Source organism: Rhinopithecus roxellana, chromosome 9 (genome assembly GCF_007565055.1).
Source record: "Rhinopithecus roxellana isolate Shanxi Qingling chromosome 9, ASM756505v1, whole genome shotgun sequence".
Taxonomy (NCBI): domain Eukaryota; kingdom Metazoa; phylum Chordata; class Mammalia; order Primates; family Cercopithecidae; genus Rhinopithecus; species Rhinopithecus roxellana.
Window position 1 is genome coordinate 8,019,289 of NC_044557.1, and position 27,281 is coordinate 8,046,569.

Below are 27,281 nucleotides of genomic sequence, written 5' to 3' on the forward strand. Positions count from 1 at the left end.
GAATTCTCCTTTGTGTGATTGAGTTTAGGTGAGGGACAGCAGTCGAGAGCCGGGAGGGTCCCTGTCATTTCTGCGCAAGGCGATGAAGTACGAGGACACCCAGCACATACTCTGCCACCTGAACATCACCATGCCCCCCTGCAGCAAGGTGAGCTGGCACCTGCCGAGGAGCCTTGGCCAGAGAAGGCTTCCCCATAGGAGGTCCCCAAACAGACCCCAGGTTCAGCACTTCCAAGGGGCTTCTTTCTGGTGGAACCTTTGAGTCCCCCGAGGCACACAAAGGTGCTGAGCTCTCCTCCACATGCTCATGTTGTGGCCTGGGGGGGAGACCGTGCCCTGGCCCTCTCTGCAATTCATGTGCAGCACTGGTTATGTGACAGGAGGAACAAATGTTGGTATCAGATGGTGATGGGCACATTCATGCTGTGGACCCTGGGCTCCCTAGGTGTGAAGGTGGCAAGGGGCCCTAAGAGCATCTGCCTCAGTATCCCTGGCCCGAGGCCTCCAAGGTTCGCACCAAGGAGAGCTGCTAAGGTCTCCCAGCCCCGGCACGGCTTCTCTCAGGCCGCTTTTTCATCTACCTGCTTATCTTCCCAGGGTGCTAGGCCCTCACAGAAGGGAAGCCTGGTGTCCTCAGCCACTGCAAACACCCAGGGTTTTGAGCTCAGCAAAGGAGTCTTGGCCACGTATGTTCATTTGTCGATACCTGTAAGAGTATCCCAGTCACCACCTCTGCTAGGGACTTTGGAGGGATCATACGTCTCCAGACCGTCTCCGTGGTTTTCGTTGGTGTTGTTTTGCTGTTGTTGTTGTTTTAATCATTAGCCTTCCATGCTAAACTAGGAAAGAAGCAAGGTTACATTCATAAGTCCATGGCTCAATCTCTTTTCTTTTTGGGGATCAGATGAGGGTGAACCAACTTATCTTTCAAAAGAGGATTTTCAGGCTGGGCACAGAGGCTCATGCCTGTAACCCCAGTGCTTTGAGAGGCTGGGACAAGAGGATTGCTTGAGCCCAGGAGTTCAAGACTAGCCTGGACAACATAGTGAGATCCTGTCTGTACAAAAAAATAAAAGTGAAAAATTAGCTGGGCATGGTGGCATGCACCTGTAGTCCCCAGCACTCAGGAGGCTGAGGCAGAAGGATCACTTGAGACCAGGAGTCTGAGGCTGCAGTGAGCCATGATCGTGCCATTGCACTGCGCTCCAGCTTCAGAGACAGAGTGAGACCCTGGCTCTTAAAAACAAAAGAGAGAATATTTTTCTGCAGCCTCGGGCAAGCATCTGGATGCTTTCCACAGGACTGTGATGTTAAGGCCTTAGGGCAATACAGAAATGGGTCTTTGAAGCAGAAAGAAATCCAAAAAGAAAAACAGTTGTTTTAAGTTCAAACCCAGCTCCACCACCTATTAACTGGGTGATCTTGGGCAAGGAACTTAGTTTCTCTATGCTTCAGTTTCCTTATTGATGAAATGGGAGTAATACAGTACCCAGCTCCTACGTTGCCATGAACATTAAATAGGGCCTCACAGGTGATGGGGTGACGTGGGCTTGCCGTTATTATGACTGTGATTAATAACGCATGTACACTTCGTCAGCTTCCCTTCACTCCCACTCCTCCCATGCGTTACTCTTTGTGCTAAGTCCCTGAAGAAATGGACTGTTTACCAGGACTGGGGTCCGCCTTCCCCACCCCTGCATCATAGGAGCTCAGATCACCTTCTCTAGGAAGGCGGGGAGAGTCCAAAACCCAAAGCACCCTTTCTTCTTCTGCAGGGAAGTGGGGCTGAAGATAGGAGAAGGACCCCGACACCCCTGGCCCTGCGGTACAGCATTCTCAGTGAGTCCACACCAGGTACAGCCTCTGTGTGATAATGCATGCTTGCTCCCTTCCCAAGAAGGGTGGGTGTGAGCTTATCTCCCTGCAGCCATGTGAGGGCTCTGCTGAGGTGCCGCTCGCTCAGCCAGTTCCAAAAGCAGCTGCAGAGCTGACTCGGGTCTTCCCCTGATCTTGCAGAGAGTCTAGACAATCATCCTAGTGCACACGGAAGCCATGTCCATCACAGGCCATGTCCTCACGCCTGTCAACTGTGTCCTGCCCTGGCTACTAAATGAAATCTAATGCTTCTCTCCAGGTCTTCTCAGTGGGACAGACCAGGCAGAGAAGATGGCTGTTATCTCAGAGCACCTCGGTCTCAGCTGGGCAGGTGAGTGGGGAATTGGGGGCAGAAAAGCACTTTGTCTGTCTCACCTACCCTCTTCCCCCGTAATGAGCAATGAATGAGGCATTTCTAACCCTCCTTTTATCACCCATGGGTTATCTGATTTGTGATTGTCTGAGCTGGGTCTGCTGTCCAAGCCACACCATTGAGTGCCCATGGAAGGGGGAGCTCCCTGCCTCCATCTCTGTCTGACTTTCCTTTCTAAGAAAGAATCAACTTTTGAGGTTACAGGCGACCTTGAAAAGGAGGGAAGGAGAGGGCAAGTCTCGACATATTTCACTATGGTCTGTGGTTGTGCCTTGATCTCGCAGAAGTCCTACCAGGCGTTGGGGTCGATCTTATTTAAGGGAGGCAGGTGGGCAAATAAAGTGAAGGCTCAGAATGTGCTGTGCCCAACCACAGACCTTAGAACTGGATTCTCTCTGTGTAACCGCAGCAGGTCCATTGCCTGATGTGAATGGCAAGTCAAGACACACGGAGACACGGGGTTGCAGCAGTGAAAGAGGCTTAATCACAGGGCCACCAAACAAGGAGGGAGGAGGAAACCTCAAATCCATCTCCCCAAGGAGGCGTTCAGGGTTAGGGCTGTTAAAGGCTTTGGAGTAGCTGAAGCGTGGAGGTGGTTGATTGGTTGGAAAGTGCAGGGTGAAGTCATGGACAGGGAGAGGAAGAAGCTACGTTCTCGTGCTGATCCCTGCCTTCAAACTGGTTGCTGGAATTGGGACTCTGAAAACCATCTTAAGGGATCCTTAAACAGAAGCCTAATGTCAGAAACCCTGTCTTTAGGAACAATGGGGGTGCAAGTAGTCAGTATCCAGCACTGTGTGGCTTTGAGCAACAAAGAAGATGACCCAAATGCAGCTTGGTGAATGCTTAATTATAACTGTATTTCTGTCCAGAGCCCAGTGCTCAATTCTTGTTGACGCTGAGAAGATGGCTTCCCCTCCCCCTCCTTATTTTTTGTTAGCCTTTATATGAGTAGACTCCCTTCATTCACTTCACCTGGAGAAGACTTTAGACATACTCAGAAACCTTTTGGCAATAACTTGTGGAAAGGCAGAAGTTCAGATATGGCTCCTTCTTTAAACCATGACTGCTGGCTGCTCAGGGGGCGTGTATGTGCTTGCGTGTGTGCGTGCATATGTGTTGTGAGTGTGTGCACGTTTGTGTTGTGTGTGCCTGTTCTGATTCTCACCATCACTTTCTCCCCAGTCTTCTTCATCCTTGAAATTAGACTCTAATGCTATTTTCCTTCTAAAGAAATAACAATAAAAATAATGGGGGATTTTGGCTAACCGTCTGCATTATTGCCTTGCATTTAGACGGGAACTTGTATTTTCATTTTAAATGTAAATAACACCTCTTCCTGAAGAAGCATAAGCTCAGGAGTCCATTTCTGTTCTCACTGGTTCTCGGCAGCAGGGCATGGTGTCCTGGTGTGGCCAAGGCAGCGCTGGTGTGAGAATTGGCAGGTGCGGCTCCCTCCTGGCTCAGGGACTCACTGGCTCTGTGACCTTGCAGAAGTTGCTGACCTTGCTGAGAGGCCATGTCATCTCATATTGGAAGTTATGAAAGGAAGAAAGGACATTTAATCAGTCATTCATTCAGGACCTATTTATCAAGCACCCCTCCCATTCTTCCATTTTCTGGAGATATAAAGGTATAGGTGCTGGCATTTCATAAGGAATTTCTTGATAAGAAGGAAGACCAAATCCACAGGGAGGCTGCCTCAGAGCTCCCTGTGCTCCCCACTGGGTGCCCTCACGCCCCAGTGCCCACCCAGCCTGTGTGCTGGAGGCCCCCTGCATGGTTCACATTTGCTGTTGTTTCTTTGCTTGCAGAGTTGGCCCGGGAGCTGCAGTTCAGTGTGGAAGACATCAACAGGATCCGAGTGGAAAATCCCAACTCCCTGTTGGAGCAGAGCGTGGCCTTGCTGAACCTCTGGGTCATCCGTGAAGGCCAAAACACAGACAGTCAGTACAATCCCGCTGAGGAAGCCTGTCCTAGGACCTCCTCCCCACCCAACTGTTCTTTCTTCAAATTCCATTCATGACACTGGCCTCTGGAGTCAGTCTGTCTGTCTCTCTCACACACACGCATGTGCCTCTCGCATCAGAAGGTCTCCAGGCAGTCCTGCCAGAAGGCATGATCAGAGAAGCTTGGCCTCAGCCTTCCTCATATCCTTGGAATAAGATAAAAATTGCAAAGCCTGGCACAGTGGCTCACGCCTGTAGTCCCCACACTTTGGGAGGCCAAGGTGGGAGGATTGCTTGAGCACAGGAGTTTGAGAGCAGACTATGTAACACAGCCCTTTAAAAATTAGCTGGGTGTGTTGGCACACACCTGTAGTCCCAACTACTCTGGAGGCTGAGGCAGGAGGATCACTTGAGCCTGGGAGGTCAAGGCTTCAGTGAGGTACAATTGCACTGCTGCAACAAGCAACAAGCAAACAAGCAAAACCCTGACTCTAAAAAAATAAAATAAAAATTGCATCAGGACTCCTAGATGACAACATGTGTGTAGGGTGTATGACTCATCTTTGAGGTCTTCCTGTTGAATTTCCTAAGCAAATGAGTATTGTCCTCTCAGGACACAGTCTGGGTGAGCTGGACCCCAGTCTGAACCAGTTCTCATTCTCCCAGGAGCTTCCTCCAACCTGGAGGGAACTTTGCCTCGTTCTCTTTTCAGCTCCTCCTCAACAAGATTCCCAGACTTAAAACCACTAAGTAGAAATTGAGTGTTTACATTTGCATCTCAAATCATCTGGCAAGGACCAAGAATTTCAAAAGGACAGAATCTAATCATTCTAATCCTTATTTTCTTGTGGTACTCCTCTTAGATTACAAAAATAAAAATAAAAATAAATAAAAAACAGTCTTTCTAGACTTTTAAATTGGCCACTGTGGTGGGCGTGGTGGCTCACGCCTATAATCCCAGCACTTTGGGAGGCCAAGACAGGCAGATCACTTGAAGTCAGGAGTTCGAGACCAGCCTGGCCAACATGGCAAAACCCTGTCTCTACTAAAAGTACAAAAATTAGCCGGGTGTGGTGGCATGCACCTGTAATCCCAGCTACTCAGGAGGCTGAGACACGAGAATTGCTTGAACCTGGGAGGTGGACAGTGAACCAAGATTGCCCCACTGCACTCCCGCCTGGGTGACAGAGTAAGAGCAATAAATAAAATAATTTACTATTTTTTTTGGTAACAGGCCAGTAAATAAAATAACTGCCCACTGTTAGCATTTGGAAAAGATCTGTTGAAGTATAAAAAGTATTCTCCCAAGAGGAAGTTTGTTTTGATTCTAAGAAAAGAGGGTGCCTCCACCTTCTGAAAAAAATTATCTCCCTTCTCCATCTTCGTCCTGACCCCATTTTCTGAGTCCATGTGATCCTCGCTTGCTGGCCTGGAGTAACGCATATCTCTCTTCTGCGCCCTCAGTGGAGAATCTGTGCACAGCCCTGCAGAGCATCGACCGTGGCGAGATTGTGAACATGCTGGAGGGTTCTGGCCGACAGAGCCGCAACTTGAAGCCAGACAGGCGGCACGCAGACCGCGACTACTCGCTGTCACCCTCCCAGATGAATGGTGAGTGTCACCTAGACCAGGTGGGGGCTGAGCCGGGGCCCTGCCCTTCAGGCATCAGCACCAATAACCCCTTCCCATACTTCATCCCTCAAAGCCCGCTCTGCCTCCCACTGGTGGGAGGGCTGGTTTGTCAGCAATGAGTTCCTCCTTTCGGGGGGAAGCAGAGATGAAGGAGAGAGAGATGGCTGCTCCTGTACAGGTCGGCATCGCCTGCCGACTGAGCCTCTGCAGCCCTGCAGAATGGCCTCCAGGCCCTTGCCATCAGCAACTGCATCCCCAGAGGGCCTGGTGTATGAGAAAAAGCTGAGTCAGAGGCAGCCAGCTAGATATTGCCCCTAAACAGCTGCAGACTTTCCAGTAGCTCTTTGCAAGGCGTGGGCCCTCTTTGGGGTATCAGTGTCCCCATCTGTAAAACAGTCAGTGGTTGGGAAGCAGAGGGCCATTCCTGGCACAAGGTCTAGGGCAGTTTAACTGGACGATGTTTTACAAATCCTGCTGTGGCCACTTCTAGGGACTGAGCAGTTTGCTCTTCCTGGAACCGGGTCTCTCTGCTTTTTCCTCTCTCCCTTTTCTATCATCTCATCTCCTTCCCCTCATTCTTTATTGATGTGACTCAGCATGGCAGGGGTCCCCCATGAGATCCAGCCCAAAGAGAGGATGTACAGGAGGCTGTGACCTCTGTCCCCAAGCCCCTGTCACTCCTGGGCCAGGTCCCCTCACAACCCCTTCCTCGCCCACCCCCTCTCTGGCCAGCGGGCACATAAATGGCGAGGCCCCACTCTCCGGCCGGGAGGTCTGGGTTCTAGGCCCTTCCTTCCTGCCAGCTCCCTGCATGACTGAGCCCTCTCCCCTTCTGTAAAATCAGCAAGTTGGATTGGATCCCTAAAATTCCTTACAGACCTTGAAACAAAATTTCCATGTCTGTGACATGGCATCTTCAGGTGGCTGACCCGTCACCCTGGATGCCTGCATGGTTATGTGTATGCTCCTTAAGCTCCTCGTCTTAAGGGCCATCCCCGCCACGCCCAGACTGAGGGTGGGCACCTGTGACTGGGTACACAGTTGGGGGATGCGGCCGAGGGTGAGTCCCAGGTGGGCCTGGGCACGGAGCCCCTGCCAGGGGACCCTGTGCTCGCTGAGCCCTCCCTGTTCCCTGCCCCACATCCTGTGACTCCTGAAGTGTGCCATTTTGCACCCTGGGAGCAGGGCCCATCTGCTGGTCACGTCCCAACCCCTCTCTTCTGCCTCTAACCTCATGTTGACTTCTGTGCACCCATGCTATGGTGCTGCCTGTCTCCACTGTCTCCGCTGTCCCCATTTCGGCAGGCACAGAGCCGGCCATGTCCACATGCATGTCATGGCCCCCAGCCCTGTCTCCCCACGCATCTCATGGCTGTGTCCTAGGCGTACATGTGTGTGTGCCTGTGTGTGTGCATATGTGTGTGCGCGTGTGTGCATGCATGTGCGTGTGCGTGCATGTGCGTGTGTGTGCATGTGCGTGTGTGTGCATGTGCGTGTGTGTGTTCTTATGTGTGCGTGTGTGTGCACGGGTGTTGCTGTGTGGTGCTGCCTGCGGCGTGTGCCCAGCCCACTCCCCGGGTCCACCCCCTTGGGGATTCCAGCCTCCCCTCAGGGGACCTGGCTGGAGCTTTACAGGAGCTCAGTGGGCTAAGGGCAGTTGAGGGAGGTCACAAACCTGGGGAAATTCTGGTGACAAAGCTCCTCTGCCTTCCAGTGTGTGGAGGCTTCTTTAACACCCAGCGTGTACTTTCGGTCAAGTCAGAGGGGCACGCTTTTGATTTCCTGTGCCCTGATGAAGCACCTACAGGACTATGGGCCACCAGAACCGCGTGAGTGTGAATATTCACAGTTACAGACCTGGGGATCTGTGAGCATCTCCCCGGGCCACAGACCCCTGGCTTCCACCAGGCTTTGAGGCATTCTTGCCCGAGTGGTTCTCAATCCCTGTGTGGGACTGGGCCTGTGTACTCCATGTCTGCTGAAAGGGTTCCACTTTGGGAGGTCAGCCTATTTGGCAAATATTTTTCAAGCATCATCCGCACGCCAGGCACTGTGCTAGGCAGGAGAGAGATACCTGTTCTCAACCAGACAAAACAAAACAAAACAAAACAAAAATCTGCCTTCGTGGAACTTTTCCCTCCTGCGAGGAGAACCACGCAGGGGACTGTATCACGCACCAGCAGTTACCGCACATGGTGCAGGAGAAACAGACCAGTGTCGGGGCTTGGGGGTCTCATGGTGCAAGGGAAGCGGGTGGCGTTCGAGCACTTGCCGGAGATGAGGTGAGAGCCATGCGTCGGCGCTGAGGAGGAAGATTTCAGGGCAGGGAGTGTGAAGAGGGCTTTCCTGATGTGTTCACAGGATGGGGCTGGAGGCGGAGGCAAAGGGACAGCGGGAGAGAGGGCAGGCGTGGGGGCTGAAGGGGTGGCACGGAGCCCACCCATAGACTGTCATGAGGACATTAGGTTTGATGTGGAGTGAGCTGGAAAGCCACCAGAGGGTTCTGGCCAAAGAGTGGCATGACTGCACTTCAGTCTTTGAGGGAGCCCTCTCCCGAGTAGTTGATTTCAGATGGTCACAGTCGAATGCTCCATGCTTCCTGGCTGCTCTGTGCAGCCTCAGCAGCCCCCGATGCCCTCTCTGGCAGGTCCCCGTTAGACCCAGCTGTGTGCCCCATGCACCCTCCCCCGGCCCCAGCAGACTCATGCACCGATGCCCTGCTTGGTCTAGAATTGGCGTCTTTGTATTTTTCCTGCCTTCCTCCCTGCCCCAGAAAGTCTGGCCCTCATCTGGATGCCCTTGTGGTCTGGAGAGAAGGTGGCAGGACAGTCAGAGGTCTGAGGAGTTGGGGGGATACTACAGGCTTTGCAGCTTCTCTGCTCTCCCCTGGGCAGGGCTCGTGATGGCCTGACCTGGTGCCCACCCAGCCCACTGCACCGATGCCCACAGTCGGACCTTGGCTCCTTTGTGCTTTTCCTGGTCCCTCTGTGTGTCTGAGCCTCCTTCTGAGGCCCTGGGACTCCAGGCAGTGATAGGCAGCTCTGTGAGAGCGACATAAGTGGGTGGTGTCTGGGAATTAGAAGCCTGAGGCTGTCTCTCCCTCCATAGCTCTGCTCGCCACCAGCGCCTGAATTGGCCAGAGCAGAGGCACTCAGGCCAAAAGGCCAGTGTGCTTCTCCCACACAGGAGAAGACTGCCCAGGCCCTGGGAATAAACATGAAAAAAGCATGGCCTATAGAGCCAAAATAAAATAGCATGTTTCTGAAAATAAAACAGCCTTCCCTTGTGAGAGGAGAAATGGTCATCTCACACCCATGTGAGCTCCATTTGGCCTCATCAGTCAGACACAAACTAATGTCTACCTGGGAATAAAACATGTTTTATTTCCCTCAATTCTTCACAACTGTGGCTAGTGAAGTGTGGCCTTGTCAGGGGCGAGGCTGTCTGATGACCCCTGTTGCCCCATTTGCTGCTGACGTTAAGCTAGCAGGACGATTATTACCTCTGGGTCAGCACAGAACCAGGGCAGTGACCTCAAATGAGGAGGGACCACCTGACCGTATGCGACCCCAAACTGATATGTGTGGCTGCCTTTTACCTGACTTCTTCAACATGTAGCCCCAAGAGGAGGTCTCTAGACTGAGGGAGGGGCTGGTGACCCAGGTGTGGTGGGGCTGCATGAGACTACCAGAGAGACAGACATTCTGGAACTCACCCTGGGGGATCCAGTGGATCTGCCTATGGTCTGGTCCACCCCAGACCTGTGAGATGTTCCTCATGAGGATGCACTTGTGCTTCTGCGAGTATTGCTCCAGCTTCATAGTGATCCCCACCAGCACCAGGAGTACAACTAGCTACCGGCGGCGTTGGATCTCAGCCTGCATAGGCTGGGAGAGGAAGCAGCTGGGCATGCACCCTAAATACTGCTACCAGGGAAGGAGTCCCAGAGTGAGGACAAGCAGGGACTTCCTGCAGAGGTGGTACATGTGCTCTCTGTATCCATACATTTTTTTTTTTTTTTTTTTTTGAGATGGAGTTTCACTCTTGTTGCCCGGGCTGGAGTGCAATGGTGCAATCTCAGCTCACTGCAACCTCTGCCTCCTGGGTTCAAGTGATTCTCCTGCCTCAGCCTCTCGAGTAACTGGGACTACAGGTGCCTGCCACCATACCCAGATAATTTTTATATTTTTAGTAGAGACATGGGTCCCACCACGTTGGCCAGGCTGGCCTCGAACTCCTGACCTCAGGTGATCCACCCACCTCAGCCTCCCAAAGTGCTGGGATTATAGGCATGAGCTACCGCACCCGGCCCCTTACATCTTTATTTGGGTGAAGTTCCATTAAAGTGAATACCGTGGAAGTCTCAAGGTGGGAAAGTCACAAAAGGAACCCAAGAATGAGCCTCAAGTGTTCTGTGGCTACAAAGCTGCCCTCTCCCAGTTCTCAAGTCTCATCCCAATTTCAAGGAGTGATGGAATGTTCATCCAGCCAAATCCAAGGAGCCATGTCAGATGCAATGTGTGCCACTTCTGGCCAAGACAGGGTAACAGGGACCAGATATACCCTCCTGCTTGAAACTACTGCAGACCAAAAAATGGACATAATATATGAAACAACAGTTTTTAAGACATTGGATATCAAATAACAAAAGACGTTGATCCACAAAGCATGGGAAATAAATGAAGTGAGTCCTACAGCTGTCTAGTTTACTGTTTTGAAAGTCCAAGGAGACCAAGACAGCTGGAGTTCTCAAGACAGAGCACCAGAGACGAGACAGTTGCACAGGTAGAACACTCTGGAGACCTGCAGAGGGTCCCCCACAAGTTTCAGATGAGTATTAGCCAGTATTCCCAATTAATCTCTCACAGCCTTTGTTCAGGAGACAAAGAAGGATCTCATCTCAGAAATAGGGAAAAATTAACCCCTAAAGCTCCAGTGCTTCCTAATAAAATTTGAAAGCAAAATGCAAAAGGATCCAACTGCTTCCAAGTAACTTAACTGCATAACAGAACAAAGCTCAAGCATACAGGGATACAAAAACATCCAGCACTCCACAAGATAAAATTCGCAATGACCATCATTCAATTGAGAGTAACCAGACACACAAAGAGGCAGCAAAACAAGATCCATAATGCGGAGAAAAATCAACCCATTGAAACTGACCCAGAGTTGACAAATATGTTAGAATTAGCAGACAAAGGGCTGGGCGTGGTGGCTCATGCCTGTAATCCCAGCACTTTGGGAGGCTGAGGTGGGCGGATCACCTGAGGTCAAGAGTTTGAGACCAGCCTGGCCTTCACGGTGAAACCCTGTCTCTACTAAAAATACAAAAAAGCTAGCTGGGTGAGGTGGCAGGCACCTGTAATTCCAGCTACTCAGGAGGCTGAGGCAGGAGAATCGCTTGAACTCAGGAGGCAGAGGTTGCAGTGAGCTGAGATAGTGCCATTGCATTCCAGCCTGGGCAACAAAAGCGAGATTCTGTCTCAAAAAAAAAAAAAAAAAAAAAAAAAAAAAGAATTAGCAAAGATGGTAAAACAGTGATTGTAACTGTATTTCAGATATTAAAAAAAAAAGTTAAGTAGAGACATGGAAGATATTTTTTAAAGGCCCAAGCCAATCTTCTAGAGATGAAACTGTAATGTGTAGGATGAATACACTGGATAGGATTAGACATTAGACACTGCAGAAGAAAAGATTAGTGAACGTGACAATATAGCAAGAGAAACTCCAAATATTTTTCTTTTCTTTCTGTTTTGGAGAAACAGAAAGTGAGCTATGGAGAAATTTCAAGTGACCTAATATGTGAAATTACAGTTCCCAACAGAAAAGAAGGAAGAAAAAGTATTGTAAGAAATTTGGAGCTGGGCACAGTGGCTTATGCCTGTAATCCCAGCATTTTGGGAGGCCGAGGTGGGTGGATCACTTGCGATCAGAAGTTCGAGACCAGCCTGGCCAACATAGTGAAACCCTGTCTCCACTAAAAAAAAATACAAAAGTTACCTGGGCATGGTGGTGCACGACTGTAGTCGCAGCTACTTGAGAGGCCAAGGCAGGAGAATCGCTTGAACCCAGGAGGTGGAGGTTGCAGTGAACCGAGATTACATTACTGCACTTCAGCCTGGGCAACAGAGTTCTCAACCATCCCCCCACAAAAAAAAGAAAAAGAAAAAGAAAGAAATATAGACAAAAATTTGCCAAATTTGATAAAAATCATAAAGACATAGATCCAACAAGTTTGATGAACCCCATGCACAGGAAACATGTGAGCATCTCTATCAGGGCACATTATTAGCAAACTGGTCAAAACCAGTGGTAAAGAGAAAAATATTAAAAGCAATCAGAGGGGGAAAGAAGATGTGTTATGTACAAGGGAACCAAAATAAGACTGACCTCAGATTTCTTATTAGAAACAGCACAAGCCAAGGACGGGCATGGTGGCTCATACTTGTAATCCTGGCACTTTGGGAGGTCGAGGTGGGTGGACCACTTGAGCTCAGGAGTTCGAGACCAGTCTGGGCAACATGGTGAAACCCCATCTCTACAAAAAATACAAACATTAGCCATGTGTGGTGGTGCGTGCCTGTACTTCTAGCTACTCAGGAGGCTGAGGCAGGAGAATCGCTTGAGCCCAGGAGGCAGAGGTTGCAGTGAACCAAGATTGCACCATTGCACTACAGCCTGGGCAACAGGAGTGAAAACCTGTCTCAAAAAAAAGAAAGAAAGAAAGAAAAGAAAAGAGGAAAAAGAAAGAAAAAAAAGAAACAACACCAGCCAGAACATGGTATGGCATCTTTAAAGTATGCCACATCTTTAAAGAGGAAAGAAACAACATCTCCAAAGTAACCTAGACTTCTATACCTAGCACACGTAACTTCAAAAATGAAAGCAAAATAAAGAGTTTTCTACCTTAAGAAATTAGAAAAAGAAGAACAAATTAAACCTAAAATCATAGAATAAAGGAAATAATAAAGATTAGAGTGGAAATCAGTGACATAGAAAGCAGAAAAACTTGGAGAAAGTTAATGAAACCAAAAGCTGGTGATTTGAAAAGATCAATAACATTGATAAACTTCTAGCCAAACTGATTATGAAAAAAGAGAAGACCTGCAGATTACCAATATCAGGAATAAGGAATATATACTACCTATAGAATATCCACAGGTAATAAAAGGACAATAAAGGGATACTATGACAATTTTATGTCAGTAAATTGGAAAACAGGTGAAATCAACAAATTCCTTGAAAGACACAAACTCTCAAAGCTCACTTAGGAAGAAATAGACACAGCCCCATGTAAATGAAAGACATTAAATGTATGGTTCAGAGCATTCCCACAAAGAAAAGCCCATACCCAGATGGCTTCACTGGTGAATTCTACCAAACATTTAAGGAAGAAACTTGTTCAGAAAATTGAAAATGAGAAAATACTTCTCAGCTAAGTTTATGAGGCCAGCATTACCCTGATACTGGGAAGAAAGACAATTAACAAGAAAACTACAGATCAGTATCATTTATGAATATTTATGCAAAAAATCTAAACTAAAATGAACTTGGATTATTACCTTGTATACAAAAATCAACTCTAAATGGGTCATAGATTAAATGTAATATCTTAAAACTTAAAACTTCTAGAAGAGAACATAAGAAAAAAACCTTAAAGATCTTGGTTAAGACAAAGATTTCTCAGATACAACACCAAAGCACAATCCAGAAAAGAACAAATTGACAAGTTGGGCTTCATCAAAATCAAAACTTCTGCTCTTCAAAATACACTGTTAAGAAAATGAAAAGACGAGATACAGACTGGGAGAAAATATTGGCAAATAACCATCTGCTATAGTATTGGAATATATAAAGAACTCTCAAAACTTAATAATAAGAAAACAACTCAGTTTTTAGATTGAACAAAAGATTCAAACAGACTTTTCACCCAGAATATATACACATGGCAAATAAGCACATGAAAATATGCTCAACATCATTAGTCATTAGGGAAATACAAATCAAAACTATAAGGAGGTACCACCACACACCAAAAAGAATGGTTAAAATTAAAAAGGCTGGCCATATAAAGTGTTGGTGAGGCTATGGGAGAACTGGAACTCTCATACACCACTGGTGGGACTGCAAAATGGTGCAATCACTTGATCATTTCTTCCAAAGTTAAACATATACCTACTGTATGATCAAGTCATTCCATTCCTACTTATTTACCCAAGAGAAAAGAAAGCATTATGTCCATACAGACTAGCAGCTTTATTTGTAATAGCCACAAACTGGAAGCAACCCAAATGTCCGTTGGCAGGTAAATAGATTTGCAAACTGTGATATATCCATCCAATGGACTATGGCTTAGCAAGAGAAATAAATTATTGATACATGCATCAGCATGGATGAAACACAAATGACTGTGTTGAGTGAAAGCAGCCAGGCTTAAAAAAAAGAGAGAGTGCATACTGTATGAATCCATTTATGTAAAATCCTGGGGAATGCAAAGTGATGTATAGTGACGAAAAGAAGATCAGGGTCACCTGGGAATGGTTTGGGGTTGGTGGAGGGGGAAAGGGAAGGGAGAGATTACAAAGAAGCTTGAGAAGACCTTTCTGGGGTGACAAATGTCCGTTTTCCTCTTTGAGGTGATGGCTTCATGGGGGTACACATGTTCACAATGCATCAATTTACCCCCTTTTAAAGATACACATTTATTGAATGTCAAACATACCTCAACAAAGCTATTTTTAAAAGAGATTAATGGCAAAGTCTATGGAAAAGACCAAACTTACTAGCTGTGTGACCTTCCCCAAGTTGCTAAACCTCTAGTTTCCTAATCTATAAAGTAGGAATCATATTATTTTCCTTGTAGGGTTGTTGTGGCAATTAAAAATAACACGTTAGATATGTATTGCACTAAAAATACGCTCAATGGCTGGGTGCAGTGGCTGAACCCTGTAATCCCAGCCCTTTGAGAGGCTGAGGCAGGCAGATCACTTGAGGTCAGCAGTTTGAGACCAGCCTGGCCAACAGGGTAAAACCCTGTTTCTACTAAAAATATAAAAATTGGCCAGGCATCATGGTGCATACCTGTAATCCGAGCTACTCCCAGTGGAGAGGCTGAGGCAGGAGAATCACTTGAACCCGAAGGCAGAGGTTACAGTGAGCTGAGACTGCATTACTGCGCTCCAGCCTGGGCAACAGAGCAAGACTCTGCTTCAAAAAACAACAACAAAAAAATGCTCAGTAAGTGATGTAAATAAAAAAATGCTCGCAAGAGTAATAAGAAAAATAATCATCACTTGACCCCAAAATGTCCTGCTTTTGTATATCTGGAGGGCTTTCTATGAAGGGTTTGAAGGCCAGGGCCCTGGTCAGCTATATAATTCCTCAAGTCACAGTTTCATGTGCAGTGACTTGGAGTTCATTTCATGGTAAGATGTGACCCATTTCACCTATTCTTCCCACTCCCTCCTCCTTGTTCTTCCTAGTTTGGCCAAAGCTAAAAGAGGTTTCCCTCAGTCTCTGCCATTGTGCAGCCCTGCTCCCAGCCACCCCACCTTCACGGGCTCATCCTCCCCGCTCATTTGGAACCTGGAACCAAGTAGGCTTGTAGGGAAGAAAACTTTCCTGGGGAGATTAAGAGAATGCATGCCGAGTACACAGCCCGGCTCCGGGCACGTTGAACACACAGGTATATGTTAGCAATTGCAGTTCCACTAAATGTGCCTGAGGTCTTTCTGTTCCAGCTGCTGGGTCCTCACACACCTGGAGAGCTCTGCAGTGGTCATGGGGCCAGTGGAGGCCCAATCCTGTTGTAGGAAAGGGTGGGGAGAGGAAAGCAGACATCAGCCCTGTCCTCATGGGTTTGCATTTCCGAGAACAGCCTTAGCAAGGGCCTTAGGACAGCCTCAGAGATGGGAGGGATCAACAGGAGCTGAAGCTGTGAAAATGCCGTGAAAACAAGAAGCTGTCCCATCTGTGAGTGTGTGGGTGAGAGTGTGTGTGAGTGTGTGTGTGTGTGTGTGTTCATGTGTGTTTGGGGTTTGTCATCCCCATTCCCCTAGCACAGTGCCTGGCATGTAATCGGACCTCTCTTGTTTTGGTTGAACAGTGAGTGGATGAGAATAAATGGAGCTAGTGATGTAAAAGCAGGGGAGCAGGTGATCAGGAGCTGAGGCCCTTAGCGGAGGGTTAAGAGGGCAAGAAAGGAGCCTGCCTGGCTTGAATCAAAGCACAGCCTGGGGGCAGTTGGATGTGAGTAGAGGTGGGGGTAGGGACTGAATGGCAGAATGGAGCATTTGAACTAGGTTTGAACTCTAGGCTGGGGGTTGTCTGGACATCTCTGGATGGCAGGAAGGTCCCTAGAGAGATGCAAGGGGCAGCCCTGCCCGTTCACAGGGTTCCCTTTCAGCTCTGTGGGCTTTCCAGCTGCTGTAAGCACGTACTTGTTTCCTGGTTTCCTAGACAGGCCAAGACCATTGTAGAATCTTGTCTTCTATTCCCTTCTCCCACCCACAGAGGCACCTGCTCTGAAGGGACATCAGAGACCTCTTTCTCCTGTAGCAGAAGTCCTTGCTCCCAGCCAGAGGAGGGCTGAGAAGCCCCGGATGGAGCACTGATGCCCCCACAAATGCTCATGTGCATGCATGCCCCTCAGTGTCACGGTCACTTATGAACATCAGGGAGCCAGTGCCAAAGCCAACCAGAACATCAGCAGGGACTCCCATCCCAGCCAGGCAGCAGGGAATGGCAGATGGGCAGGCCATGGTGACTACAGGTCATGCACTCAGGGCCTGAGCGAGCTGGCTCCCATCCCACCAGGTCAGTGCTGACCTGCAGCTGGGACAAACAGCTCAGGGCTCTTGGACATAGCGCTTTGGGGCGGGCAGACCTGGTGCCTCTTGGTGCCTTCTGACCTTGCCCCTTTTGAGCCCTAAGAGCCCTCCCCTCTGGCACTTTAGATCATTCAGAGTTTCTAGAACCAATAAGCAACTTGAGGAAAGTTGACACCTGGCCACACCAGAAGGTTGTTTCCCATGTGACCACCACATTGAGGTCTATGGGTGTTTGGTATACCCTGGTAGGCCCCTCAAGGGCAGCCTGGTTACTACCCCTGGTTCTGGGTGGCTTTTCCTTCCCTTTAAGGTACATCCCTGAGAACCTAAGAACTGAGCTAAAGTGAAGTTTTGAATAGAGGAGCTACGTCTATTTCTGCCCAGCCGTGGAGAAGTGGAGCTTTCATGGGATCAGAGACAGATTGGAGCACAAGTCCTTTGGATAAAGGCTTCTTTATCTAGTGCTCTGAACTGGATAAGAAAGAGTCCAATCTCCTCTTCACCATCCAGCAGGGAGCTCCCCCATCTCTGCCTCACACCCTGGCTGCCCCCACCCAATTCAGAGCCTTGCTTCTCTTGCCTGGATGCCCAGGCAGTAGCCACAAGGCCTGAGCATTGGGCCTGGAGCTTGGAAAGCCCCCAACCCACCCCGAATGTGCATGTACCTCTCTGGCCATGCCTGCGTGTGTGTGTTTGTGCGTGTGCGTTGACCTGCACGTGAATGCGTGGGACAGGAATCGCTGCTGGAGCATGTTGCCCTCTGTCTGCCCATCCAGGTTACTCCTCACTGCAGGACGAGCTGCTGTCCCCTGCCTCCCTAGGCTGTGCGCTTTCCTCTCCGCTACGTGCAGACCAGTACTGGAACGAGGTGGCCGTCCTAGACGCCATCCCCTTGGTGGCCACGGAGCATGACACCATGCTGGAGATGTCTGACATGCAGGTGTGGTCCGCGGGCCTCACGCCTTCCCTGGTCACTGCTGAGGACTCCTCTCTGGAGTGCAGCAAGGCCGAGGACTCTGACGCCACAGGTCACGAGTGGAAGTTGGAGGGGGCACTCTCAGAGGAACCGCGGGGCCCCGAGTTGGGCTCTCTGGAACTTGTGGAGGACGACACAGTGGATTCAGATGCCACAAATGGCCTTATCGATTTGCTTGAACAGGAGGAAGGTCAGAGGTCAGAAGAGAAGCTGCCAGGTTCTAAGAGGCAGGATGACGCGACAGGTGCAGGGCAGGACTCAGAGAATGAAGTGTCTCTTGTTTCAGGCCATCAGAGGGGGCAAGCCCGAGTCACATACTCCCCTACCATGAGTCGGGTGACGGAGAGGAGTCAGGACAGGTAAGAGCTTGACTGCGGGAGCAGGGTCCCTTTTTGTCTTCTGGGCTCCTGGGTAAGATTGTGCCTGGCAGTGAGGACAGAGGTGTTGATGCCAACCCTGACCCTGGGTTCTAATTGCACAGGAACAAATACATTCAGTCTGGCAGACACCATATATAGGGGTGTAGGTGCCATCTGCAAAAGCCAGTGCCTCCCCAAGACCCCACCCGGTATGCCCAGCAGGAGAGGCCCCGAGGAGCACTGAGAGAGCACACATTGGACATTAGGGCGCTGGGAGGGCTCACTTACATACATTAGGGCACTTGGAGGGCTCACTTAGGGACATTAGCCTGCTGGGAGGGCTCACTTAGGGACATTAGCCTGCTGGGAGGGCTCACTTAAGGACATTAGGGCACCAGGAGGGCTCACTTAGGGACATTAGGGTGCTGGGAGAACTCACGTAGAGACATTGGGGGCTGGGAGTGCTCACTTAGGGACATGAGAGCACTGGGAGAACACACATAGGGACATTATGGCGTGGGGAGGGCTCACTTAGGGACATTATGGCGCCGGGAGGGCTCACTTAGGGACATTAGGGCACCTGGAGGACTCACTTAGGGACATTAGGGCACGGGGAGGGCTCACTTAGGGGCATTAGGGCACGGGGAGGACTCACTTAGGGACATTAGGGCACGGGGAGGGCTCACTTAGGGACATTAGGGCACAGGGAGGACTCACTTAGGGACATTAGGGCACGGGGAGGACTCACTTAGGGACATTAGGGCACGGGGAGGACTCACTTAGGGACATTAGGGCACGGGGAGGGCTCACTTAGGGACATTAGGGCACGGGGAGGGCTCACTTAGGGACATTAGGGCACAGGGAGGGCTCACTTAGGGACATTAGGGCACAGGGAGGGCTCACTTAGGGACATTAGGGTGCTGGGAGAACTCACGTAGAGACATTGGGGGCTGGGAGTGCTCACTTAGGGACATGAGAGCACTGGGAGAACACACATAGGGACATTATGGCGTGGGGAGGGCTCACTTAGGGACATTATGGCGCCGGGAGGGCTCACTTAGGGACATTAGGGCACCTGGAGGACTCACTTAGGGACATTAGGGCACGGGGAGGGCTCACTTAGGGGCATTAGGGCACGGGGAGGACTCACTTAGGGGCATTAGGGCACGGGGAGGACTCACTTAGGGGCATTAGGGCACGGGGAGGGCTCACTTAGGGACATTAGGGCACGGGGAGGACTCACTTAGGGGCATTAGGGCACGGGGAGGGCTCACTTAGGGACATTAGGGCACGGGGAGAACTCACTTAGGGGCATTAGGGCACGGGGAGGACTCACTTAGGGGCATTAGGGCACGGGGAGGACTCACTTAGGGGCATTAGGGCACGGGGAGGGCTCACTTAGGGATGTTAGGGTGCGGAGAGGGCTCAGGGACATTAGGGCACTGGGATGACTCACTTAGGGACATAGGGCATGGGGAGAACTCACTTAGGGACATTAGGGCACCGGGAGGACTCAGGATCATTAGGGTGTCGGGAGGGCTCACTTAGGGACATTAGAGTGTGGGGAGGGCTCAGTTAGGGTCATTAGGGAGCCAGGAGGGCTCACTTAGGGATATTAGTGCACCAGGAGGGCTCACTTAGGAACATTAGGGTGCCAGGACGGCTCACTTGGGGACATTAGGGGACCAGGAGGGCTCACTTAGGGACATCAGGGCACTGGAAGTGCTCACTTAGGGACATTAGGGAGCTGGGAGGGCTCACTTAGGTACATCAGGGCACGGGAAGAGCTCACTTAGGGATATCACAGTACTAGGAGGGCTCACTTAGGGACATTAGGTGCCTAATGTCACTTAGGGACATTAGGCTGCTGGGAGGACCCACTTAGGGACACTGGGGTACTGGGAGAGCTCACTTAGGGACACTAGGGCACCAGGAGGGCTCACTTAGAGCATCAGGGTGCTGGGAGAGCTCACTTAGGGACATTAGGGCACCGGGAGGGCTCACTTAGAGCATCAGGGTGCTGGGAGAGCTCACTTAGGGACATCAGGGCACCGGGAGGGCTCACTTAGGGACATTAGGCTGCTGGGAGAACTCATGTAGAGACATTAGGGAGCTGGGAGGGCTCACTGAGGGACATGAGGGTACTGGGAGGGCTCACTTGAGGACATTAGGGCTCAGGGAGGGCTCACTTAGGGACATCAGGGCGCCGGGAGGGCTCACTTAGGGATATTAGGGCACAGAGAGGGCTCATTTAGGAACACTGGGGCATGGGGAGGGCTTGCTTAGGGACATGAGGGCACACGGAGGGCTCACATAGGAGAGCAATGATGAGGCTGGGAGAGACCATGGGTCAGTGTGCTGCTGGAGCTGGTGTTCTGAGCTCCTCTCCCACTGCGTGCTTCCAGTTGAAGGCCATATTTAGTTGAAGACCATATTTAGAAGCACCAGTACCCAGGGAAGTTATTTGTGTGCAGTCACACAGCCTGCATGTGATGGAGCTGAGAATGGCGCCTTCCCCACTTATCCCCGTTGAAGGAGGGGCTGGTGGGCTTATCTGGGGCAGGACAGAGCTTTCAGCTGTAGAGCAGTGGGTCTCTCCTCCCCAAGCTTCCTGTGCTGAGAAGACCCCCCCATGCTGCAGCAGAAAAGCAGTGTCGGCAGGTCAGGAGAAGGGGATTCATTTCCCAGACACTGCGAGTCTGCGGCCGAGGGCAGGCTCACCTTGGAGCTCTCATCGTCCCATCTGGGCCAGGGCCTACACCACGCCCCTCCGCTGAGTGCAGGGAAGGATGCCAAGGCAAGCCAGGCCCTTGCGGTTACAGAAAGAGATGAGACAGACATGAGGTGGGGCTCACGTTGTCCTCCTGGGCTAGCACAGGAAGCAGATGACAGAGGAATCCCCTTTCCTTCAGGTCACCTGGCTTGCTAAGTTTTCCCTAAAGAAAGGACATGGTTCTTGTGCCCCACCCCAAGGAGCTCAGGACTGGCCAGGTAAAGGAAAGCTATTGTCGTGTCCTTTCCCCACCTGTGTGACCCCTCGGTCCCACCCTGAGGCCCGGGCTGGTAGGGTCATTCCACAGGATCCGTTCAGCGTGGCCCCAATACCCTAACAGGAAGGGAAAGGAAGTAGTTTGGAAGTTGAGACAGCAAAGATTTAATTTTTTTTCCTACACAAATCCTTGGATTCATGGGGAGGATTGAACAGATGGAGCTTAAGCCAGTGTAAAGTGAAATAGTGGCCTTCCCGGGAGAGAGGCACCTTCCTGGGACGGTCGTTCCTTCAACAAGCATTTATTGAGCACCTACGGGGGCTGAATGCTGGCCCCTGCATTACCCAGTGTTGCTACCTGGGGACATGAACGCCTGGGCTCTAGGCCTATTGTGTCACTTCCTGGCGCTGTGACCTTGGTCAGCCTTCTAATGGGGACAGATGAATTTCATCCACTCACTCAACAATATTTATTGAGCGCCTACTGTGTGCCAGGCACCTATAAAGAGTGCCTGGGTGCCGGCATTGAATGAAACAGAAAAAAGTCTCCACCTGCAAGAAGCGTGGTTCTAGCAGGGAGACTAATAAGAAACAAGATAAAGTAAATAAAATTAGAAGTCATTAAAACAGAAATTCTAGATAATATGTGCTAAAAAGAAAAATCAAGCAGAGAAGGAAGACAGGAGGTAGGAGTGTGTGTGTGGAAAGAAGGCCGGTTGGAATTACAGATGGGCGGCCAGGGGAGGCCTGCATGAGTGCCAGCTGAGAGACTTCAAGGAATTGAGGGTGAGCGTGAGGACATCTCAGGGAGGATGCCCCATAGAAGGCCTAGCCCTGTGAAGGAGACCGTGCCTGGCACGTGCCCTAACAGAGTAAGCAAGCCCATGAAGCTGGGGAGGGGAGGGTGAGCAGGGTAAGCTGCACCTGCCTTGAGAGGAGGCTGGCGCAACCTGGCAGAGAAGCAGGAGGTGTGTCGGGAGGAAAGGGCCGTGGGCTTATGGACTGGAACAGCAGCGGTGGCCGTGCTGAGAGGTGGGTGGGTGCAGGACATATTTCAGAAGCATCTGCTGACAAATACAATGTGGGGTAAGAGAGGAAGAGAGGGGTCAAGGAGGGCAGTGGTGTCCTCGACCTGCCTACTGCAAGGATGAAGATACCCGGGATGGCAGCAGGGATGGGGTGGGACAGGCTAGGGGAGAAGATTCTGAGTGTGGATTGGATCTCACTGTCCTGGAGATGCTGAGTAGAGATCCAAAGTAGACCTGTGAGCCAGACCCATCTCTACAAAATGTTTTAAATAGCTGGACGTGGTGGCATGTGCCTGCAGCCCCAGCTACTCAAGTGGCTGAGGCAGGAGGATGGCTTGAGCCCAGGAATGCAGAGCTGCAGTGAGCTGTGATTGTGCCACTGCACTCCAGCCTGGGAGACGGAGTGAAGCGCTGTCTCAAAAACAACAACAAAGTAGAGATGTGGAGGAGGCAGCGGGATGCACACAGCTGTAGTTCGAGGAGGAGAGCCGAGCTGGAGACACACATCCAGGCACGCTGAGTGTAGAGATGGGCTTTGGAACCATGGGATGAACAAGCTTGCTTAGGAAGCGGATGTGGATAGTGGTGAGGTCTGAGAACTGAATCCCAGGGCGCTCCAATGTTCAGAAGTCAGGAAAGTTATGAGGAATCAGCAGAGGACATGGAGCAACAGTGGCCAGAGAGGAAGGGGGGATGCCAGGCCAGCACCTTCCAGGAGCCACAGGAGAATGTGTCTCGAGGGGGAGAGAATGACCACCTTGTCAGATGAGGACTGCTGAATGGGAAGGGCCCGGAGAGCAGGAGGTGGTGGCAGAGTTTGAGGATGTGGGATGAGAGTGGAGGCCCCAGTGTTTGGACCGTTAGGGTGAGCCAAGTGCCCTGGGAGCCCCAAGGGCGAGCCGTTCACCCACAGGGAGGGACCAGTGGCCTTTCCACCTGGACAGCATTAGATGGGCCACATGTACCCTTCTGAACCACAGCAGTGAGGTGGGCAATGTGCTCACGTGCTCCTGACCTTTGGAGGGATGAGAGGACGGTCTGTGTCCTTGATGAGCCAGAGCTCTGGAGGGGGAGAGTGTCTAAAAGGAATGAGACTGATGGGTGACCAGGTGTCCTTTCTTTCTCCCCGGCCGGCCATCTGCTGCCTCCCCTGGACCCCAGACTGCAGGACTGGGATCCAGACGGCTCCATTGTCTCATACCTGCAAGATGCTGCACAAGGTTCCTGGCGAGAGGAGGTCACGCAAGGCCCACACTTATTGCAGAGAACGAGCACCACGACCGAAGGGCTAGAGCCCAGTGGATCTCAGGAGTACGAGAACGTCCTGGTGTCTGTAAGCGAGCACACGCGGACAGAACAGCCCGAGGCTGAGAGCTCCCAGGCCGATAGGGACCAGAGGCAGCAAGGTCAAGGAGAGCAGGTGCAGGAGGCCAGGAACACCTTCACCCAGGTGGTGCAGGTGAGAGCCAGAGGGGAGCTGCACGCTGCTGTTCCCTCCCAGCAGCAGAAGGGACCGGGACTCCAGGGCTGCCTCTCAGACACTCAAGCCCTGAACTAAGCATATCTCCTTCCTTTAACACTTGTGGTGCTTCCCTTTCTCTAGAAGTCAAGGGTAAGGCCCGCCTTTCTGCCTCCCGGATCCCTGCTAAGGTACCTGTACTTGTTGGGCAGCTGCTGGTCAGAGTGGCTGAACAACTTGCTCAAGACCACAGTTTCAGAAGTGGGCTCTGAGCTAGGTCTGGCTGACCCAAAGTTGTGGCTTTTGTTGGTTTTCTTGTTCCGTCTCGTTTTAGAAAGGGCTAGGAACCAAGCACTGGGCGCTGGGCTTACTCTCCTCTTAGAGTGTCCTGTGTGATGTGCCCAAGGTGCTCTTTTTCCAGCACCTCAGGGTCCTCATTGGTAAAGGAAGGAGTGATTGGAATGTTGCTGAAGTTACTTGGCTCTGGAATTCTGTGGCTATTCAGGTGGACTCTGGATGGCGGTCACCAAGTAGAAGAGGGGCCCTGGGATAGAGAGGTCTCCTCTCCTGCTCCTGATTTCCCGGGCCTCTCCCTCTCCCGGCCCTCCCTCCTTTCTTCCACTTCCCCAGACTCCCTTTGAGTTTGCTGAACTTCATTTTGTTTGATTCATTCCCCACTCCCCATTCCCAGCCTCCATGATGATCTACTTGTGGCTAATCTTGTTTTATCTGCACCCCCACTTTCTCCCGCTGACCTATTATTTGGAAGCACATCCTGGCCATCATATTAATGGGTGTCTTTTCCATTTGTGTTCTTATAAAACACGCACCACTGTTCTCCACATGTGCGTGTTTAGTGTGTACATGAACGACATGTTCTGTCTCTTTCTGTTTTCACGCCTCATCCAGGCATGGTGCTTCCTCCTCTCCTTTCTTTCTTTCTTTCCTTCTCTCCCTTCCTTTCTACCTGAACCTCAGACTCCAGGACTAGGGTGGCTCTGGAAGGGAGACCCTGAGCTGCCAGCCATAGAACTGCTAGGAATTCAGTCAGGTTTTATTTAGAATGCTCCCCCGCCAAGTATGTGCCCTGGGCGGAGCCAGCACCTGTGTGCACTCCTCACCACAGGTGGCCTGTGCGTTTCTTCCATCAGGCCTTCCTGGGCACCTAGTTCTCCTGCTCCCAGAGCACACATGATCTTAACTGGGTCTCTTCTCCTGAATCCCTGGGGAAAGAGAAAGACGCCTACAGCACTTTTTCCCACTGCCTCTCTGCAGTCAGCCTTTGGTGAGGGGAACTAGAAGGACCTTCTAGATCACACATCCAACCCCCTCAATTATAAACGAGGGCACTGTGGACCAGAGAAGCCAAGGGCTTTCTCCAGAGTCACACAGTGGACCAATGTCAGGGACCAGGAGGGTCAGATCCCTCAGTTCCCAAGCCCTACATCCTCACGTCCAGCATGCATGTTCAAGGCCAGCATGCCCAGCCCAGAACTGGAGATGCTGATCGGAGGGCCTGGCAGGCTGCTGCCAGTGCCTGTCTCACAGGCCCCAAGGGCTGATAAGGAGACCCTTGAAGGTGACTGATGGTTTGCAAAGCTTATTAGTATTTCCACTGGAACTATGAAAACAGTGACAGGGAGATAGAGAGATTGCTTGTAACTTGGGACTTGGGAGGTGGCCTGAAATGACTGTAACCCAGCTGATTTCCCTGAGGACTTAGGAGGAAATATCTGAAGTTGGACTCTTCTTGACTGGGCCAAAACCAGATGCTTCACCGTGCCTGGCTTCTTTGCACATACTTTTCCCAATCTTTCTTGTTGAAATGAGGAGTATTGTGGAGTGAAAGGCATTTGGAATGTGACTCCTCCATTTACTTACTCCTCCACCTAGGCAGAATACTTTACTTCTGTTTCCTTTGTGTAAAACGGGAAGACGATAGAACCTCCTTGGTTAGGCTTGTGGTAAGGTGTCTCTGAATTAACGTGAAATCCACAAAGAACCATGCACTATCACAAGCATTTGCCATTATTATTCATAGTGTTAGCATTCAAAAGCGGCATGATTGTCCAAGCAGCCTTGAGGGAGAGGAGTGGGGAGAGCACTTTAATCCCTGCTTCACAGATGAGGAAACTGAGGCACAGAGAAAGTACCCAGCCTTCCCAAGACCCCACAGTAGGTGAGTTGCGGGGTCAGTCTGCTGTGTCCCGGATCTGTGTTCTTTCTGCCATGCTGCATTGCCACTCAGAGAGGAACAACCTGATCTAGAAAGTGAAATTTTTTCCAGCCACAGCTGCTGCAGCTATATTTGTGAATCAGCTCTGTAAACACGAGTTTAATATGCGTGGTTCCTGTTCAGTGGGCGTTGATAGCCCAGCCCTGGAAGAGCCTTTAAGGACAGGGCTTAAATAGACACACCAGCTCCACGCTTCAGTTTCGGGAGGCTGTGCCCCGTAAAGGAAGGGTGCAAGGGCCTGCGGGCTGATAGGAATTACAGACTGGCTTCCAGGTGGCCCCACCACCTGTGCTGGGCCCCTGCTGGGCTCACTTGACTGTCCGCGAGCCCACCACTCACCCTTTTGGGGCAATTTTTGAAACAGACAAGTGTCCAGGGTATTAGCTGGTCTCATCCCTACCATGCTGAGGAACATCATTCAGATCACTGCAGTAGCAGCCCAAGGAGACACACAAGTAGCTGGTTTCTGGGACCATATTATTTTCTGAAAGTAAGAAACTTTCCCTGGGCAGAACTCTTTCTAGTTCCCATGGGGACGGGCAGGATAGGCGAGAGGCCGAGCCCCCACTTCCAGCTCTCTGGGCAGGGCTGGGCAGGGCGGGGTTAGGCAGCAGCGGGTGTCACTCACACAGTGACTTTCACTTGTGCTTTCAGTGCTCAGGACATGGGCACCTGCCGGCTTCCTTCTAGCTCAGTTGGACAGCTCCGGCAGCTGGTTTGGGGAGCTAAAATTATAGGAGCGTGACGCCACCCGGGCCACTCAGGGCAGAGCCTGGCTGCTGGGCAGAAGGGCACTTGGGCTGGGCTGCTTCAGCCGAGAGGGCCATTCGGTGTCCTACCCAGAGAGAGAGAAACAGTGAGAGACCAAGAGAGCAAACCAGAGAGATAGGGAGGGGGAATGCAAGGGGTCCCTGGGGGACTCAGGAGTCCCAGTGGAGAATGAGAGGCGGGCCCCCCGTGGCAGTCCGGCCCCTGGCTGCTCTGGTCCCCGGAGGACTGGGCTGGTGAGGAGGGGAGGATGTGGACTTTCGTCACCCAGCTCCTGGTCACACTGGTGCTGCTGAGCTTCTTCCTGGTCAGCTGTCAGAACGTGATGCACATTGTCAGGGGGTCCCTGTGCTTCGTACTGAAGCACATCCACCAGGAGCTGGACAAGGAGCTGGGGGAGAGCGAGGGCCTCAGTGACGACGAGGAGACTATCTCCACCAGGGTGGTCCGGCGGCGGGTCTTCCTGAAGGTAACCGCCTGGCAGGAGGCCGGCAGGGCTGGCGGTGAGGGCGCCGGAGGCCAGGGCTGAGGGGACGCTGCTGTGGGGAGCTCTGGACCCAGACTTGGGAGACACTGGAAGAAAAGGACCAGGAGGCCCCATGGGATCAGGTTCTGCCCTGGGAGCCAGAGTGTGTATGGCGCCCACCAGAACCTGCCCTCTGGTGCCCAGTACGTTGTGACAGTGACATTAAACACTCAGCTTTGGGTCTCAGGAGGCTGTGCTCATCCTGTTTCCTTCTTTGTTTCTTTCCTCTTTCTCTCTTTTCTCTCTCTTCTCTTTTTTCTTTTGTTTTTAGAGGTGAAGTCT

General features: G+C 51.2%; 1 protein-coding gene across 6 annotated transcripts in view; it reads left to right on the forward strand.

Moving 5' to 3' along the window:
- ANK1 (ankyrin 1) overlaps window positions 1-27,281 on the forward strand; it is a 243,957-nt gene that overhangs the window by 205,278 nt on the left and 11,398 nt on the right. For 2 of the 6 annotated variants that reach the window (XM_010371812.2, XM_010371821.2), the window contains 7 exons: window positions 29-148; window positions 1,776-1,854; window positions 2,135-2,206; window positions 4,063-4,194; window positions 5,662-5,808; window positions 17,435-17,993; window positions 23,172-23,469. In XM_010371812.2, the coding sequence (XP_010370114.2) occupies window positions 29-148; window positions 1,776-1,854; window positions 2,135-2,206; window positions 4,063-4,194; window positions 5,662-5,808; window positions 17,435-17,993; window positions 23,172-23,469 (1,407 nt within the window). Of the gene's footprint in view, window positions 1-28; window positions 149-1,775; window positions 1,855-2,134; window positions 2,207-4,062; window positions 4,195-5,661; window positions 5,809-17,434; window positions 17,994-23,171; window positions 23,470-26,368; window positions 26,943-27,281 lie in introns of those variants that run through there. The other 4 variants (XM_030937912.1, XM_030937911.1, XM_010371839.2 and 1 more) reach the window with 4 other exon arrangements.